General features: G+C 34.1%; 1 protein-coding gene and 1 long non-coding RNA gene across 8 annotated transcripts; one reads left to right on the top strand and one right to left on the bottom strand.

Moving 5' to 3' along the window:
• The first annotated feature begins 2,793 nt into the window (after window positions 1-2,793).
• On the top strand, window positions 2,794-3,528 carry LOC112024078 (uncharacterized). The gene has a single exon (XM_024056716.1). It carries the CDS (start codon window positions 2,794-2,796, stop codon window positions 3,526-3,528), a length of 735 nt encoding a protein of 244 aa, XP_023912484.1.
• Window positions 3,529-8,707: 5,179 nt separating this feature from the next.
• LOC112005473 (uncharacterized) lies at window positions 8,708-13,847 on the bottom strand. 7 transcript variants are annotated; one of them, XR_010632382.1, is made up of 3 exons: window positions 12,471-13,234; window positions 12,005-12,073; window positions 8,708-10,756 (listed from the first exon to the last, which is right to left on the bottom strand). It is a non-coding gene; the product is annotated as an uncharacterized LOC112005473 (long non-coding RNA). The 7 variants fall into 7 exon arrangements; XR_010632378.1 differs by adding an exon at window positions 13,692-13,847 and having other exon boundaries at window positions 8,786-10,756; window positions 12,005-12,772; XR_010632381.1 differs by adding an exon at window positions 13,692-13,847 and having other exon boundaries at window positions 8,786-10,756; window positions 12,005-12,515.
• Window positions 13,848-14,285: the final 438 nt, after the last annotated feature.

The raw sequence follows: 14,285 nt of genomic DNA, 5'->3' as shown, positions 1-14,285 counted from the left end.
TAGATTTTCCTCAATTTATTTTCCTGATTTTTGTGGAAACTGTGTGTGCATTAAATAAGTTTTGAGAAGTTACTTTGTGATTGAATTGGGTTAAGTCTATAAGTACTAATATTGTTGTTCGCGTTTTTGTATAAATAAAATCGTGTTTGCATGTAAAGGGAGTTTTGTTTCGAACATAAATTTTTTCTTTTCAAAACTAACAGCTTGCACCGTTTGGAATACACAATATATATTTTTATATAGCAATAACGGTTTGCACTATTTGATAAACCTTTTGAAAGATTTCGTTAACATTTAGTTATTATTAATTTATTATCCATTGTACTTGTTACATAACTGTCGCAATTCTATGATATATATATATATATATAATATCATCATTGTTATAATATATTTTGTGTGAATTTGGTTGATTCTATATCAGTTTTCGTGGTATGATATACATTATATATTATATTTAAAAACTTTTGGATTGTTTTGATTCGTAAGGAAGAGAATGTGAAATCTGAAAAGAATAGGATTCATAAGACGTGTAAAGAAATCGTTTGGTATTATTGTTGCTACCATTGGTGTGGCTTGATTCCTAGACCTTTTCACTATTTAACAAAAAAGGAACCAACTTACAAATAGCAATTTTGGAGAAGATCTATAGGTTTCTTTTTCTTTTTTCTTTTTTTCTAAGAAAGATGAAAGATAAAAAGTTGTAAAGAAGTAACCATATGAAGAAATCATTCAGTATTATTGTTTGCTATCATTATGGTGGCTTGAATCCTGGACCTTTTCACTATTTAAAAAAGAAAAACGACTTACAAATAGAAATTTTGGAGAAGAACCACAAGTTTTTTGTGTTTCTAAGAAATATGAAGGAGAAGAAGTTACCAAATGAATATGAATCACTATTTATACCAAAATGATTATGACCCTTTAACAAGGATTTTCTTCATTCAATATGCATATTTTTGGTCAATAGACATATTTTTCATTCAATAGGCACATTTTCGGTCAATAGACACTTTTTTGTTCAATAGACACATCTTTGGCCAATAAGCACCTTTAATATGTATCAAATATGAATGGTTATGACCTTTCAATAGACACATTTTGGTATATCCAATTTGAATGATTTTGACCTTTCAATGGGCACCTTTTGGAATATATATTACAACATATCTTATATATACCTATATATACAATACAAACTAAATTAGAGATGCAACATTATGCCTTTTATTCCTTCCCACAAAAACTAATAAATAAAACATTGCTTCTTTTTTTCCCTAAAATTCATCTAGTAGTTAATCCTGTGCATTGCATGGGTTAGTTACTAGTATAATATAAAAGCGAAACATTGGACTTTTTATTGACCAATCCTCATTGCGCCACATGGCTACATAAATTAATGCAACATATACATTTAAAATCACCGAACAGTTGTGTCTTTTCAATTTCAATAGGCATCTTTTGGTCAATAAGAACTTTTTTCATTCAATAGGCACATTTTCAGTCAATGGACACATTTTCATTCAATAAGCACATTTTTGTTCAATAGGCATCTTTTCATTCATTAGGCATCTTTTCGGTCAATAGACACTAATGGTGAACCAAAACTTGAGCCATCTCCAGTTCGTCCATAGTGTCACCCAAATCCAAGAAGGCTATCCCAATATAAGAAGGTCGTCCAGCATAAGAAGGTCAACCAGCATGGAAGCCCGTGGATGACCTCCCAACACTTAGAAATTTTCAGAATAAATTTGTGTTCAAGAACTTATTGACCATGTTCTACTATTCCAAAGTATGAGTAAAATCCTTGTTCATCGCTATAACTTCCCATTAAGTTTTTAACTTCTATAGTAGTTATGGAAGATAAGTCAGACTCTTCTAACTTCCATTGCAATTATGGAAGTTAAGTTTGAACCTTCTAACTTCCATCCACATTAGGAAAGTTACTAAACAAGTAACCACTCAAAAGCTCGTTATATAAGAACTCATCCACATCAAATGAAGGTAGGTTTCCACCACTCCTAAAGTTGGAATACTTGAGTTCTAGAGAGAAAAGCTAACTTAAGCATCGAAGGGTTCTTGGCCGGTTCACCTCGGTCACCTTTGATCTTATGTTTCTTTCTTTTTAGGTCTTCCAAGCAACCTCTAGTCCATTAAAGCCTGGAGCATTTAGCTACTAATTTTCTGTACATCATCTATTGGTGCCGTCTATGAGGAGATTAAATCCGTGTTTTGCAATTTATCTTTCTTTGACAAAAAGGCTATATGGTTAGGACAAGGTCAATGGCCACTAGTCCAGGCCACCAAGAGAGTGAAAACGCTTCCAGCCACCCCAACCGTGCTCACTAGTCAGCACCTATTATACAACCGCCTTTCGTCCAACAAATGCAGTCCATGGCAGCCGCCATTGCAGAGCTAACCCATCAGAGTCAAGAGTTAACTCGAGAGATCAACCAAAGGCAACGTCATGAAAGGTGTGTGGAAGGGCAAGCCCAGAGTCAAGAAGTTAGAGAAGGAGAAAATGTTAAGTGTAGGAACTACTCAAGAGGAACAGCTTCGTGTAGGGTGTCACACTTGGAAAAGGAGATGGATCAAAAGAAGGGGGCTATGGACGAGATAAGGGAAAATATGAGAAGGATGAATCACGTAGATAATTTAGTTCATCGAATCAATTCCCCTTTCGTAACTTCCATCAATAGTCATCCTCTGCCTTCCAAGATTAAGATGCCTTCATTGGATTCGTAAAATAGAACATGTGACTCATGTGAGCACATTGAAACCTTTAAGACCACAATGCACCTTCAAGGGGTTCCAAATGAGATAATGTGTAGGGCCTTTCCAACCACCCTTAAGGGGCCAGCACAAGTGTGGTTTAGTAAGATACCTTCAAACATTGTTAGTTCCTTCAAGGAGTTGAGTAAGTTGTTCATCAACAATTTCATCGGAGGTCAAAGGCATAAATGCTCCTCATCCAGCCTATTGACTATAGATAATGAAAGTTTGCAGCCCTTTATCACTCGCTATAACGGGGAAGCCTTGACGATAGACGAGATGGATGACAAGCTGTTGTTAGCAGCCTTCCACAATGGAGTTAGTTCAGATTTATTCATCCACAAGCTCTATGATCAAGAACCACAGACCATGGCTGAACTCGTCCATTCGGCCCAAAGCTTCATGAATGCAGAGGATGTAATCATTACCAAGAAGAGGAAGAAAATAGAGTGGAAGGAAGCAGAGTTCCCACATCATCTTGAACAAGGCTCTCACCCAAAGAAGGCCTGGACGGGGGAGAAGAAGGATAGAGACAACAAGAAGGTAGGTTCATCTTCAGGACAGAATCTGCATTACACGCCCTTGAATGTTCCACTTGATCAAGTGCTTATGCTGATCAAGGATGATCCATCCTTGAAGCGGCCAAAGAAGATGAAGGGAGATCCCAACAAGCACAATAAGAATAAGTATTGCTGCTTCCATAGAGATTATGGGCATGACATAGACGAGTGCTATGACTTAAAGCAGCAGATTTAAAATCTCATCAGGCAAGGAAAGTTGAGAAATATTCTTGGGCGAAAACATAAGGACAAGAAGTTAAAAGGAAAGGTAGAAGAGCTATCATGGCCCCAACTTGGAGAAATAAGAGTTATTGTAGGAGAAACTTCGGCGGGAAAATCTTCCAAGTCAAGGAAGACCTACTTGAAGGTGGTGCAAAATTTCCAACTCTCTGGATGAGTTCCAAGGATGAAGGGGACAGACAAGCAGGCTATTACTTTCACGGATGAAGATGCTGGAAGGGTCCATCACCCACATGACGATGCAATCGTCATCACTTTGCTCATTGCAGATTGCCCGACTAGAAGGGTGTTGATAGATAATGGGAGTTCGGCAGATATCTTATATTATCCCACCTTCTAGCAGATAAGGCTTGGATGTGACCAACTTCGTCCTGTGAATTTACCCTTAGTAGGATTTTGAGGAATAAAGGTACAACTAGTAGGCATTATTACTCTAATCGTTGTGGTAGGAGCATATCCACAGTAGATAGCCAAAGAAGTAAACTTTCTCATTGTAGATTGTTCGTCTTCCTACAGCGCCATCATTTGACGACCAACTTTGAATAATTGAAAGGCAGTAACATTTACCTACCACCTATCTATCAAGTTTCCAACAGATTATGGAATAGGGCAATAGTCTAGTTTGAATTTTAAGTTTTACTATGCCGAAAGTGTTGGGATTAGTGCCCTAGAATCCTATTGTGTGATATTATGTATGACATTATGTATGACATGATGTATAACTTAATATTGTAATTAATAAAGTTGTTTTATTATTATCTAAAATAATGGTAACATGAATATTCGAACATTATCATTTAGTCCATGAGATGCATAGTATGTGATTTATGTGATTTAGTCACAGAAGATATAAGTCACAAGTTCTTTGTAAACTCAGAATTTTAGTTCGTAGCCGGTGATGAAATTAGGCGTTTCATCTGCGAAGACTATAATATATCAACTAAGATAATCTGTCTTAATCATGAAAGTGGAGACTTCTAGTTGATATGTTGATATGTTTTAAGAGTTAAGACATATTGAACTAGACTGCTGTGAGATTTATTATTCTCCTAATGACTGTCAATTGAATAATAAATCTCACGACTTATATTTGCACGAACTCTTAATCCTGAGAGAATAATGGACCTGATCATGAAGTGTAGGTTGCTTTGATATATCAGGACTGAGATCTAAAGTAACAGTCAAAACCTCAGTATGTTGGGCAGCCACATTTAGTGTTGATGGAACATATATTCTCAAGATAGAATTCATAGTCTCTTAATGGAGATACAAAATATTCCCTTGAGATAAGTTTAATGGGTTTGTTATTCAGAATGTTAGGCCTAACTACTTTAGTAAATAGTTACTAAAGTATATATTTATGTAATTAGATTTCATAAATATATGATGAATAACTTAAAGGATTAAACCGAGTACTCAAAGATTAAGATGTAGTAATTTATATAATGGCAGTTTACTTTCATAACTTTGTATTACTATGAATATTTTATGAAGGGGTTGCATGTATAATAAAGTCTTGGGACATAATTTATTAATAAGACCTATAGTGCAATTATATTTATATAGTGGTATTAAATATAATTAATGGTAACTTTGGACTTGTCAAGAGTTGACAAAAAAGCTCAAGGCCCATTGGAGCTAGTGTCTTATTGGTCCCTTTTGGTCCCACTCCAAGCCACATACTAAAACCCAATTGAAAATGCCTAATAGGCCAGCCCAATTAGATAATCAATTAAATGTGAAGGGAGACACATACGGAATTATTATTAAAAAAAAAAAAGAAAAAAAGAAGAAGAGGAGAGACACCATTGTGAAATGGTGTGTATGTGTGAGTGAAGCCACTCAATTATTCTCCCTTGGAAATTGATTGAGAGACCACACATCTTGGGCGTTAGTGGAATTGGAGTGAAGATTGAAAGTGTTCCTGAGAACTTCTAATCTTTGGTTTTGAAATTCACTGCACCAAGGTACACTTTCTTGTTCTATATTCTGAAACTTATATAATGCATGTTATCAATTCTGAAGGACAAAAAAGCCCAAGACCCATTGGAGCTAGTGTCTTATTGGTCCCTTTTGGTCCCACTCCAAGCCACATACTAAAACCCAATTAGAAAAGCCCAATAGGCCAGCCCAATTAGATAATTAGTTAAATGTGAAGGGAGACACATATTGAATTATTATTAAAAAAAAAAAAAAAAAAAGGAGAGACACCATTGTGAAATGGTGTGTATGTGTAAGTGAAGCCACTCGATTATTCTCCCTTGGAAACTGATTGAGAGACCACACATCTTAGGCGGTAGTGGAATTGGAGTGAAGATTGAAAGTGTTCCTGAGAACTTCTGATCTTTGGTTTTGAAATTCACTGCACCAAGGTACACTTTCTTGTTCTATATTCTGAAACTTACATAATACATGTTATCAATTCTGAATGAAGTAGATCCGTTATTTTTCTGTTGTGTACATGTATTTCCAACAGAAAGTGCCTTGGAACATAAATTTGAAATCTGCTACTTGATTAGCACATTTTTGAAGTGTTTTCCAACTTAAAATTGTATTTGGATCAATTTAAGAGTTATTTTCATGATAAACCTTATTCCAGAGTGATAATTAGGATTTTTAAAATAATTATTTTGAATATAATTGTCCCAAAAGCCTAATTATCTATAGCCTTTAAATATTATCAGCTTATTTGTTTTAATCTCTTGCAACAAATCTCACTTTAAGAAAAATACTCCAATCACATAAATTCATTTAATTAATTTTAATCAATAACCAATCAAAATTAATTTCAATTAATTACACGTGATTGGCTTCACCTCATACAATGCATGCAAATTGTGAAAACTTGATCACGTGATATCTTTCAATTCGACGATTTGATTTGGGAACGGGGCATACCGTCGTGATCATTAGAATCTCAAGATCATTTTTATGATAAGCAATGAATAAATTAATGCATGTAATTCAACTATGATTTTTCAAGTATATGATTGGTCATTTAATCCATCTTCCAAGATTAAATTATGGGTGCAAAATTGAGTGTCTACAGACACATTTTCATTTGATAGGCACATTTTCAATCAATAGGCACCATTTGGTATATCTAATATGAAGGGTTATGACATTTCAATAGATATCTTTTGGTATATCAAATTTGAAGGGTTGTGACCTTTCAATAGGCACCTTGTGGCATATATATTATAACCTATCTTATATGTACCTATATATACAGCACAAACTAAACTAGAGACACAATATTCTATCTCTTTTTCCTTACCACAAAAAACTAATAAATAAAATAACATTGCTTTCTTCTGCCTAACTAATAAAACTTTGTGTTATTTCTTTCAATATCATTTTTTTTTTTTAATTTGATACATTTTTGGTTACTACTCCAACTAAAAAAAAAAAGTGTTTTTTTTTTCTTCCTAAAACTCATTTAGCAGCTATTCTCGTGTATCACAAAAGTTAGAGACTAGTTTCACATGTAGACAATACTAACTAGAAGGAAAAGAGGCAACTTCATTTTTTTTAAAGCTTCCAATACCAAAATCCCCCCTCCCTAAAAAAAAAGTTTTCACAAACTAGCACATTCCCCCCCCCCCCCCAAAACACAAAATAAAGGCAAGGCATCAGGCATGCGAAAGTTGAAAAATTCTTCTAACACATAAGGGGTAGCATAGATGCATGTCAAAGTGCATAAGCAAGAATCACATGTTGCGCCATAGCCTATAGGTGAAACCAACAAGCTAATACATCGGTGGTTAAAAGATTTTGCTAATCTTCTACGAGAGGATTCAATTTGATGATGCACAAAAATCATCAGTGAGCTGATCATCCACTCGCACGCCAATTAAGGTACCTGAAGGACAAGAGAACAAAGAACCAACATAAAGCATCGGTGTGGTACAGGAAAAAGACCCTCCGAAAGTTAAATCAGTAATAGAAGAATCTCCAAGTACTCAGTAGTGTGAGAGCTAGGAAATTTCACGTACCTTAAAGAAGAAGAGGTTTGGTGCTTATATTTGAGTACAGGGCTTTCCTTGTAAAGAAGATATGGAGTTAAAACCCCAAGATCTTGGGGCGTATATTCCCATATAGGGAAGATATGAACGTGTAGTAGGGTCTTTGATGTGGCGTGCAAGTTATTTCCATGTAGGGACACATGAGTGGAGAACACATAAAGTCTTGTGGGACCCAGTACCTCTACAGTTGGTATTCCTCCTCATCCGTCAGTATACCTCCTTTTCCATCCATCATTTTGTGAATAAGGATGGAAGTATAACGCGCTCGTCAGGCACACACATGAATTGCCTGATGGGTTTTAGAGATGAATGGACTACTAAGCCGATTGTATGTTGAGAACTTTGAATAGGAAACTCTCTCGATAATGGTGAGAGCTTCCAGAGAGAATTTTGTGAGAGAAAACCTTAGAGAAAAAAAGATTGTCTCATCCCCAATCTTCATCTAAGAAACTCTACAATTCCTCTACTCTCTTCCTCTCTATTGTCATACCCTTGAGAGGTCTTTTACTAAATCCTTATCTCACCACACCCACGTCTGTGAGAAGGTTTATTTGGTGCTGAGGGAAGCAGTTTGGAAGGAACCAATATACATTGGTTGATGCTATGGTCAAGTAGCGGAATCCGGTAAGTCAAAAAGAAAAAGGTTTGGCATACCTCGTGGAGTAAAAAACTTGGAGGGCTTAGGTACTTGGGTAGATTAGGCTTGGAGGGTCTATTGTTGTTCATGTATCCCAGCTACATTTTCTAGTGGATTATTGACCGCTTAGAGGGCGGCGGAAAGGTTTTACGCCGAGAGTTTCGGTTTCCTCTTCGATAACACATCGCGTGTTGTCTTTGTGTTTGCATCTCTCTTCCTTTATCTTTGCCTTATATTTACTGCTGTGAATGTGTTTATATTTGGTTTAGATTAGTTACCTATTCAGTGATTGGCTTATGTTCATGTTCCACACATTAATTGTTTGATTATAAGCTTGAATTAGTATTTTTATAATTTGGGGTCTAAACGTTCAAGGGTGTTTCATACCCATATTGAACTTTCACTAGTCGATAACCCGTACGATGCATAGGATAGTTAAAAAGAAATTAAATATATTTATTTTCTTCAAGGTATTGACTTGAAAATATATAAAAATTAAAAAATTTTGTTCAAAATAAAATTTCACATAAAAATAAAAATAAACATAGAACTTGTAGAAACCTAAAACAACATAATTTCAAAAGATTACAAAAGTAATACATGTAAAATTTCAATGCTATTTGAACGTTACTTTTATGAACACCACCACAAGTTGAATATTTCTTTTATGAACAATCCTTAGCAAATCTATCATTGTACATGGACATTTGTCCATTTGCATAGTCTATATTTCTTTGGTTTATGAACTGGCTTTGCAACTGTGTATGTGAAACTCATGAGATGTTTGTCTTCTTGTCCTCATTTCCTCCATGAAAGCGGGATCATAATTGAATTGAGTTATTTGATTTTTGTCAATACTAAATCAAACCTTTCATACCTCTAGGAAATATCAGCACCCCTTCAATTAGAGAAACAATCCAAGTAATTAAAAGCAAAATCATCAACACCCTTTTAAAATGATTGGAATGTGTAAACCACTTTTAAATTAGAATCTATATTTGCTTAAAGGATTAGACAATGGTGTTTTTTCTCCAAAAAATTGTTACATATTTTCAAAAAGTCAATTCTCAATGCATATGATATTGTCAAGAGTCACCACATATGTTAGTACTACAGTGTAAAATTTTGAGAGAATGACCATAAGAGATCCATACATACAATCTAATAATGTTGTAAAAAATTAAATATTTTTCTTTCTTTTGCCAACAATTTAATTTATTTGAGATTCTAATTTGAACTTGATTTCCTTCAACAACCATATAGGTTTTTTTTTTTTTTTTTTTTTTTTTTTTTTTTTTTTTTTTTTTTGCGGGGGGTGGGGGGAGGGGTGAAGAAAAAAAACAAAGCCCGAACAACTATATAAAGAAGATGCCCAAATCCCAACCAAACTAAATAAAAACTTAAAACTATATGTATTCTATTGCCACACTTTCTTAGTAACCAAATAGAAATCATTATTAAAAAATTTGCAATGGCACAAAAAGAGAGAAGATTTAAAAGAAACCTCATATAATACGTGAAGGTACTCATCAAAATCCACTGGCAACCCATGTAAAGAATACTTGTAGTCAACAACATTGCAAGGCTGCAAGCAATCTGCTATACAGATTAAGATCATTCCCCAATAAAAATTTTATCTAAAATGAGAGAGAGGAATGGGAAGGGACATAAATCAGAAATTTGATCATCTTGTTTGGACTATATGATGTATATTATTAATTTAAAATTTCACAGTTTCCTGGCTTTCATATGAAAGGTTGTTAAAGCCATACATCAAGAAAGTTAGGATTTTGAACATAATAAAGAATTGTATCAATGTACTAAATAGTCCATCATCATTGTGTAGAAAAATCATCAAATTTAAAAGGGACTAATTCTGAAACTATTGTATCAACATACCATCCACCTATCATATTCTAAGTTATCATCTCTAATCACCCTTTAAAATTTTGTGGTTGTCTATGCTTCCAACCAAAAAAAATTATGTTCCCCACCATTAAACAATATTCTCAATTTTGCAAATATTTTAAACCTATCAATTTCATTGAAGAAAACACAATACACTCTCAATAGTTCCATCACTATAAACAATACGACAAACCAAGCTATACAAAATCTTGGTAACACAAATCTCATAAATGATGTAATGGCATATTACCGGAGGTAAAAAACAACAAATTAATCCAAATGGATAGTCTATCCATAAGTTGGAGTATGTATATCTATAAGCCTATCCTAGTTCAATTGAAAAGGCATCTAAAATTTGGTGGAGTGCTCTTGGGTTGAACAATTGTATAGGAAAAAACAAGTGAAAAAAGAAGATAAAAATAATGAGACAAAGTTTAGAAGAAAAAAAAACATTTATATACAATTCATTTTTAATTGATAAATAGTAATAAGAATCAAACACAGCTTACCTTGATTAAATCAACAATAGAGCATCACATTTCTTACCTATCTTCCTCCTTACGACTCTCCATGTATTATGGCTTCTAGAACTCATAAGAAATTTCATCAAACACCTTGTGTACATGTAAAAGAAACAACACTTAATGAAAGTGAACATTATTAAAAATGTCTATACTCAACTTTAAAATAGTAGCATAATAGTCATAAATCATTGCAAAACTACAAATGTAACAGGAAAAATCACTGTTCAATTCAAAGATTCAACTTAAATTAATCAAGGACAACCCAAGAAAAATCACAAAATTAACACTAAATGTATTATGACTTAAAGAAAAAAAAAATAATGAATTGCTAAGGATGTAAAAGCATATTCCAAAAGGTAAAAAACAACAAATTTTTAATAGATGTTTTCGTAAAGAATACAATCATATGAAACTTGAAAGCAAGTACAAAGAATAGGTGTAGAACATAAAAGCCAATCATTCGTTTTAAGTTGGAGAAACAAAATCAATCCTGATTCATTTGAAAAAGCATAAGAAAAATGAGTGGAGTTCTTTACACTATTTATATAAACCACTCATGCTATCTCTCATCCAAAATCATATATGGACCTTTTATATATCATACCAACATATCAGATCATAACAATTCGTAACCAAGGGCCTATTATTAACATTCAATACTTTACCATCAGATCTGAAGCAAAAACCACAGCAACCAATTCCAAATCATGAGTTTGGGTAATTTTTGTTCAAAATTATTTAATTGTCTAAAGGCATAAGCAACCTAGCCAGTCATTTCTTTTACATCGCAAAAAATGACATTGAAAAAAGAAGGCCGGCAAACACATTAAAAATGACATTGAAAAAATAGTTGGGTAATTTATGTACATGTAAGAGAGATAGGGACACTAAACTCATCCAGAGAAATAGTTGTGTGCTTGAGGAGCTCTGGACACCCATGTTAGGAAGAAGTAGTAATATTAGTCTGTAAAGATCCAAATCTCTAGTGCTTGTACTCACAATGTCAATCAAACATACTTGTTAAAATACCATGCTAGCTTCAAGAATACAGGCCTATTGTCAACATCACATCCACTTAGTGTAGGGGCAGTATAATTGTGCTTGATGGGGCAACTGGTCCACTGCTACCTAAAAAGAGAAAGTACCCACTCCAAGTGGATTACCAACTAGGCAATTACTTCAAACCATCCCACTTGAGTTCAGAGAAGTTTAGGAGAAAATTGTCTTATAAGTTAAAGACATCTGTCATCTACTCAATTATAAATTTTGAGGTTCTATTTATTAACCATGGCTCCTTTTTTTTTTTTTTTTTTTTTAGAAATTAGATTTAGAGCTTACCTTGGCAATTGGCATCTTTGCCCGCTCTGAATCAATTAAGTAAAAATCAATATTAGCCACAGCAATCATCTACATAAATGGGAGCATATCATTTGCAATTTGTAATATATAGTTAGCCTAATCGCATCTTGCTGTTGGGAAATTAGGTTTTGTGCCCAAAAAAAAAAAAAAAAGTGTAAAAATCATTGGAAAACAAAGAATTGAAGTTGGCTTAGAGCCATGATATGATCGTTAGTATGAACATAATATTTGCTCATATTTTGATTGAGTTTGCTAAAGGATTGCAAGCATTTGCAGATTTGCATGCACCATAATGACCAAATCATATTGAAATAATAAACTTTGTCCTAGTGTGCGGGGGTCGTTACTCATTAGTTTATAGTCTCAATTTCCATGTTAAAAACATACTTGTTAAAATCCAATAAAAATTGCATACAAAGAAAAAGGGAAAAATAAAGTCCAATACCAGAAATCCAATCCAAAGGAAGAAGAAGAAGAAGACATGGAAACTCTGCAAAAACAAAAACAAAAACAAAAAACCTTAAATTAAGACAAAAGAGAAAGAAGGAAAGAAGCATCATACCTCCAGGCTAAAGCCCCTTTTTCAGTTTGGCTTAGGAATTTTGACAAACACTTTGAGGGTGAAGGGTTCGGATTCTATTCTCTTCTTATGTGAAAAAGAACGCCTATTGCTTTCTAATGATGACAACCAAAAAGGCAGCCACACCCTCAAGTGGGGTTGTTCTACCTTGGGGTGTTGGGGCCTCTCTGATTACAGTCAAAATACAGTCATGTATAAGCAGATATTCTCAAAACCAAACTCAAATTTCTCTACAAACTCACCCTAAGCTCAAATTAGCTACCAAAAATAAAAATTCGATAGGGGTAGAACCCAACAACAAACCCAGTGGTAGAAACCGAGGTTCAACAGGGTTGTGGGAGAGAAGAACTGAGGGTAAGGGAGGGGGAGAAACTGTTGTGAGTGAGAGATGGGTAGCGCCAACAAATATAGAACTGGAGAAGGGTAGTGCTGGAGAAGGTGGAGTCGTTGAGTTGTGGGAGAGAAGGACTGATGGTGGCCTGCATTTTGAATTGAAGGTGGAGCCGTTGAACTATGATTTGCGTGTGGGGGAACGGCAAAGCATGGTCTGCGTTTTGGAGGAAGGAGAAGGCAGAGCGTGTTAAGGCTTCTCTGATTTTGCGTTTATGTTTTTTTTTTTTTTTTATAATTTTTTTTGTATTTTTTTTTTTAATATTATTCTGACATGAAAAATCATGGGAGTTATTTTTTATAATTTTTTTTGTATTTTTTTTTTTAATATTATTCTGACATGAAAAATCATGGGAGTTTTAGGGACTTCAGTTATATATATATATATATATAGATTATACATTGTATAACATTCACTTTCAAAATAACAATGTTAGAATTTACTGTTCAGTTATTAATATCACTCTAAAAGAAGGTAATATGTATAACATATACAATAATGTATAAAAATTTATAAACTGGGGACAGCCATACAATTTTGAAACTCAGTAAAGTTACTGCAGCACAGCAGTACAACTCGCAGTTTCACAAAAGAAAAAATGCAGTAGTAAAGTATTTCGCTTCGTTGTTTATAACACCTAGCAATTTAACGCTAAACAAAGAGAAAGAGAGATAGAGAAAGCGAGAGATATGTACCAGTGGCGGTGGTTGTAGGCTTGGACTGTAGTTGGAGCCTGGACGACCGTGGACTTACAGTAAGGTGATTGGCGGTGCAAAGGGGAAAATACATGCACGACAAACATATAGTAACTAGACATATTTGATTTGGTTTTGTTTTTGCTCCTAATATTGATCTATGATTTGGAATGTTTTAAAGGAGAATTTAAGTTTTCATTGGTTTAGGAGGCCCATGGAAAAATGGGCCATCTGTTGGATAATTTTATTTATACCTGTAGACACTTAGTGAGTGTTTGAATTGAGATGATTCTTGCGGCACGTTTTCAGTTTCACGTTTTGGACTTTTTTTTTTTTTTTTTGCCGCACTTGTTGACTTTAGGGGACAAAATTCACTGTGCGTGTACTGTGCGTGCACTGTTCACGTAATATTTAATATTAAAAGTGGATCCCACAATACTATTCACACATTTAAAAATTATTTTGCTACAGTGTTTTTAGCAACAATCAGTTTTTATCAACTTTCAGCAACAATAAGTGCTATCCAAATAGACCCTTAATTGTGCACTCATAATTTAATCTTAGAAGATGACTGAAATGATCACTCTGAATATC

This window comes from Quercus suber, unplaced genomic scaffold (assembly GCF_002906115.3).
Source record: "Quercus suber isolate HL8 unplaced genomic scaffold, Cork oak 2.0 scaffold_283, whole genome shotgun sequence".
Lineage (NCBI taxonomy): Eukaryota > Viridiplantae > Streptophyta > Magnoliopsida > Fagales > Fagaceae > Quercus > Quercus suber.
Note: the sequence above shows the minus strand (reverse complement) of the source record. Positions and strands in the feature narration are given on the sequence as shown.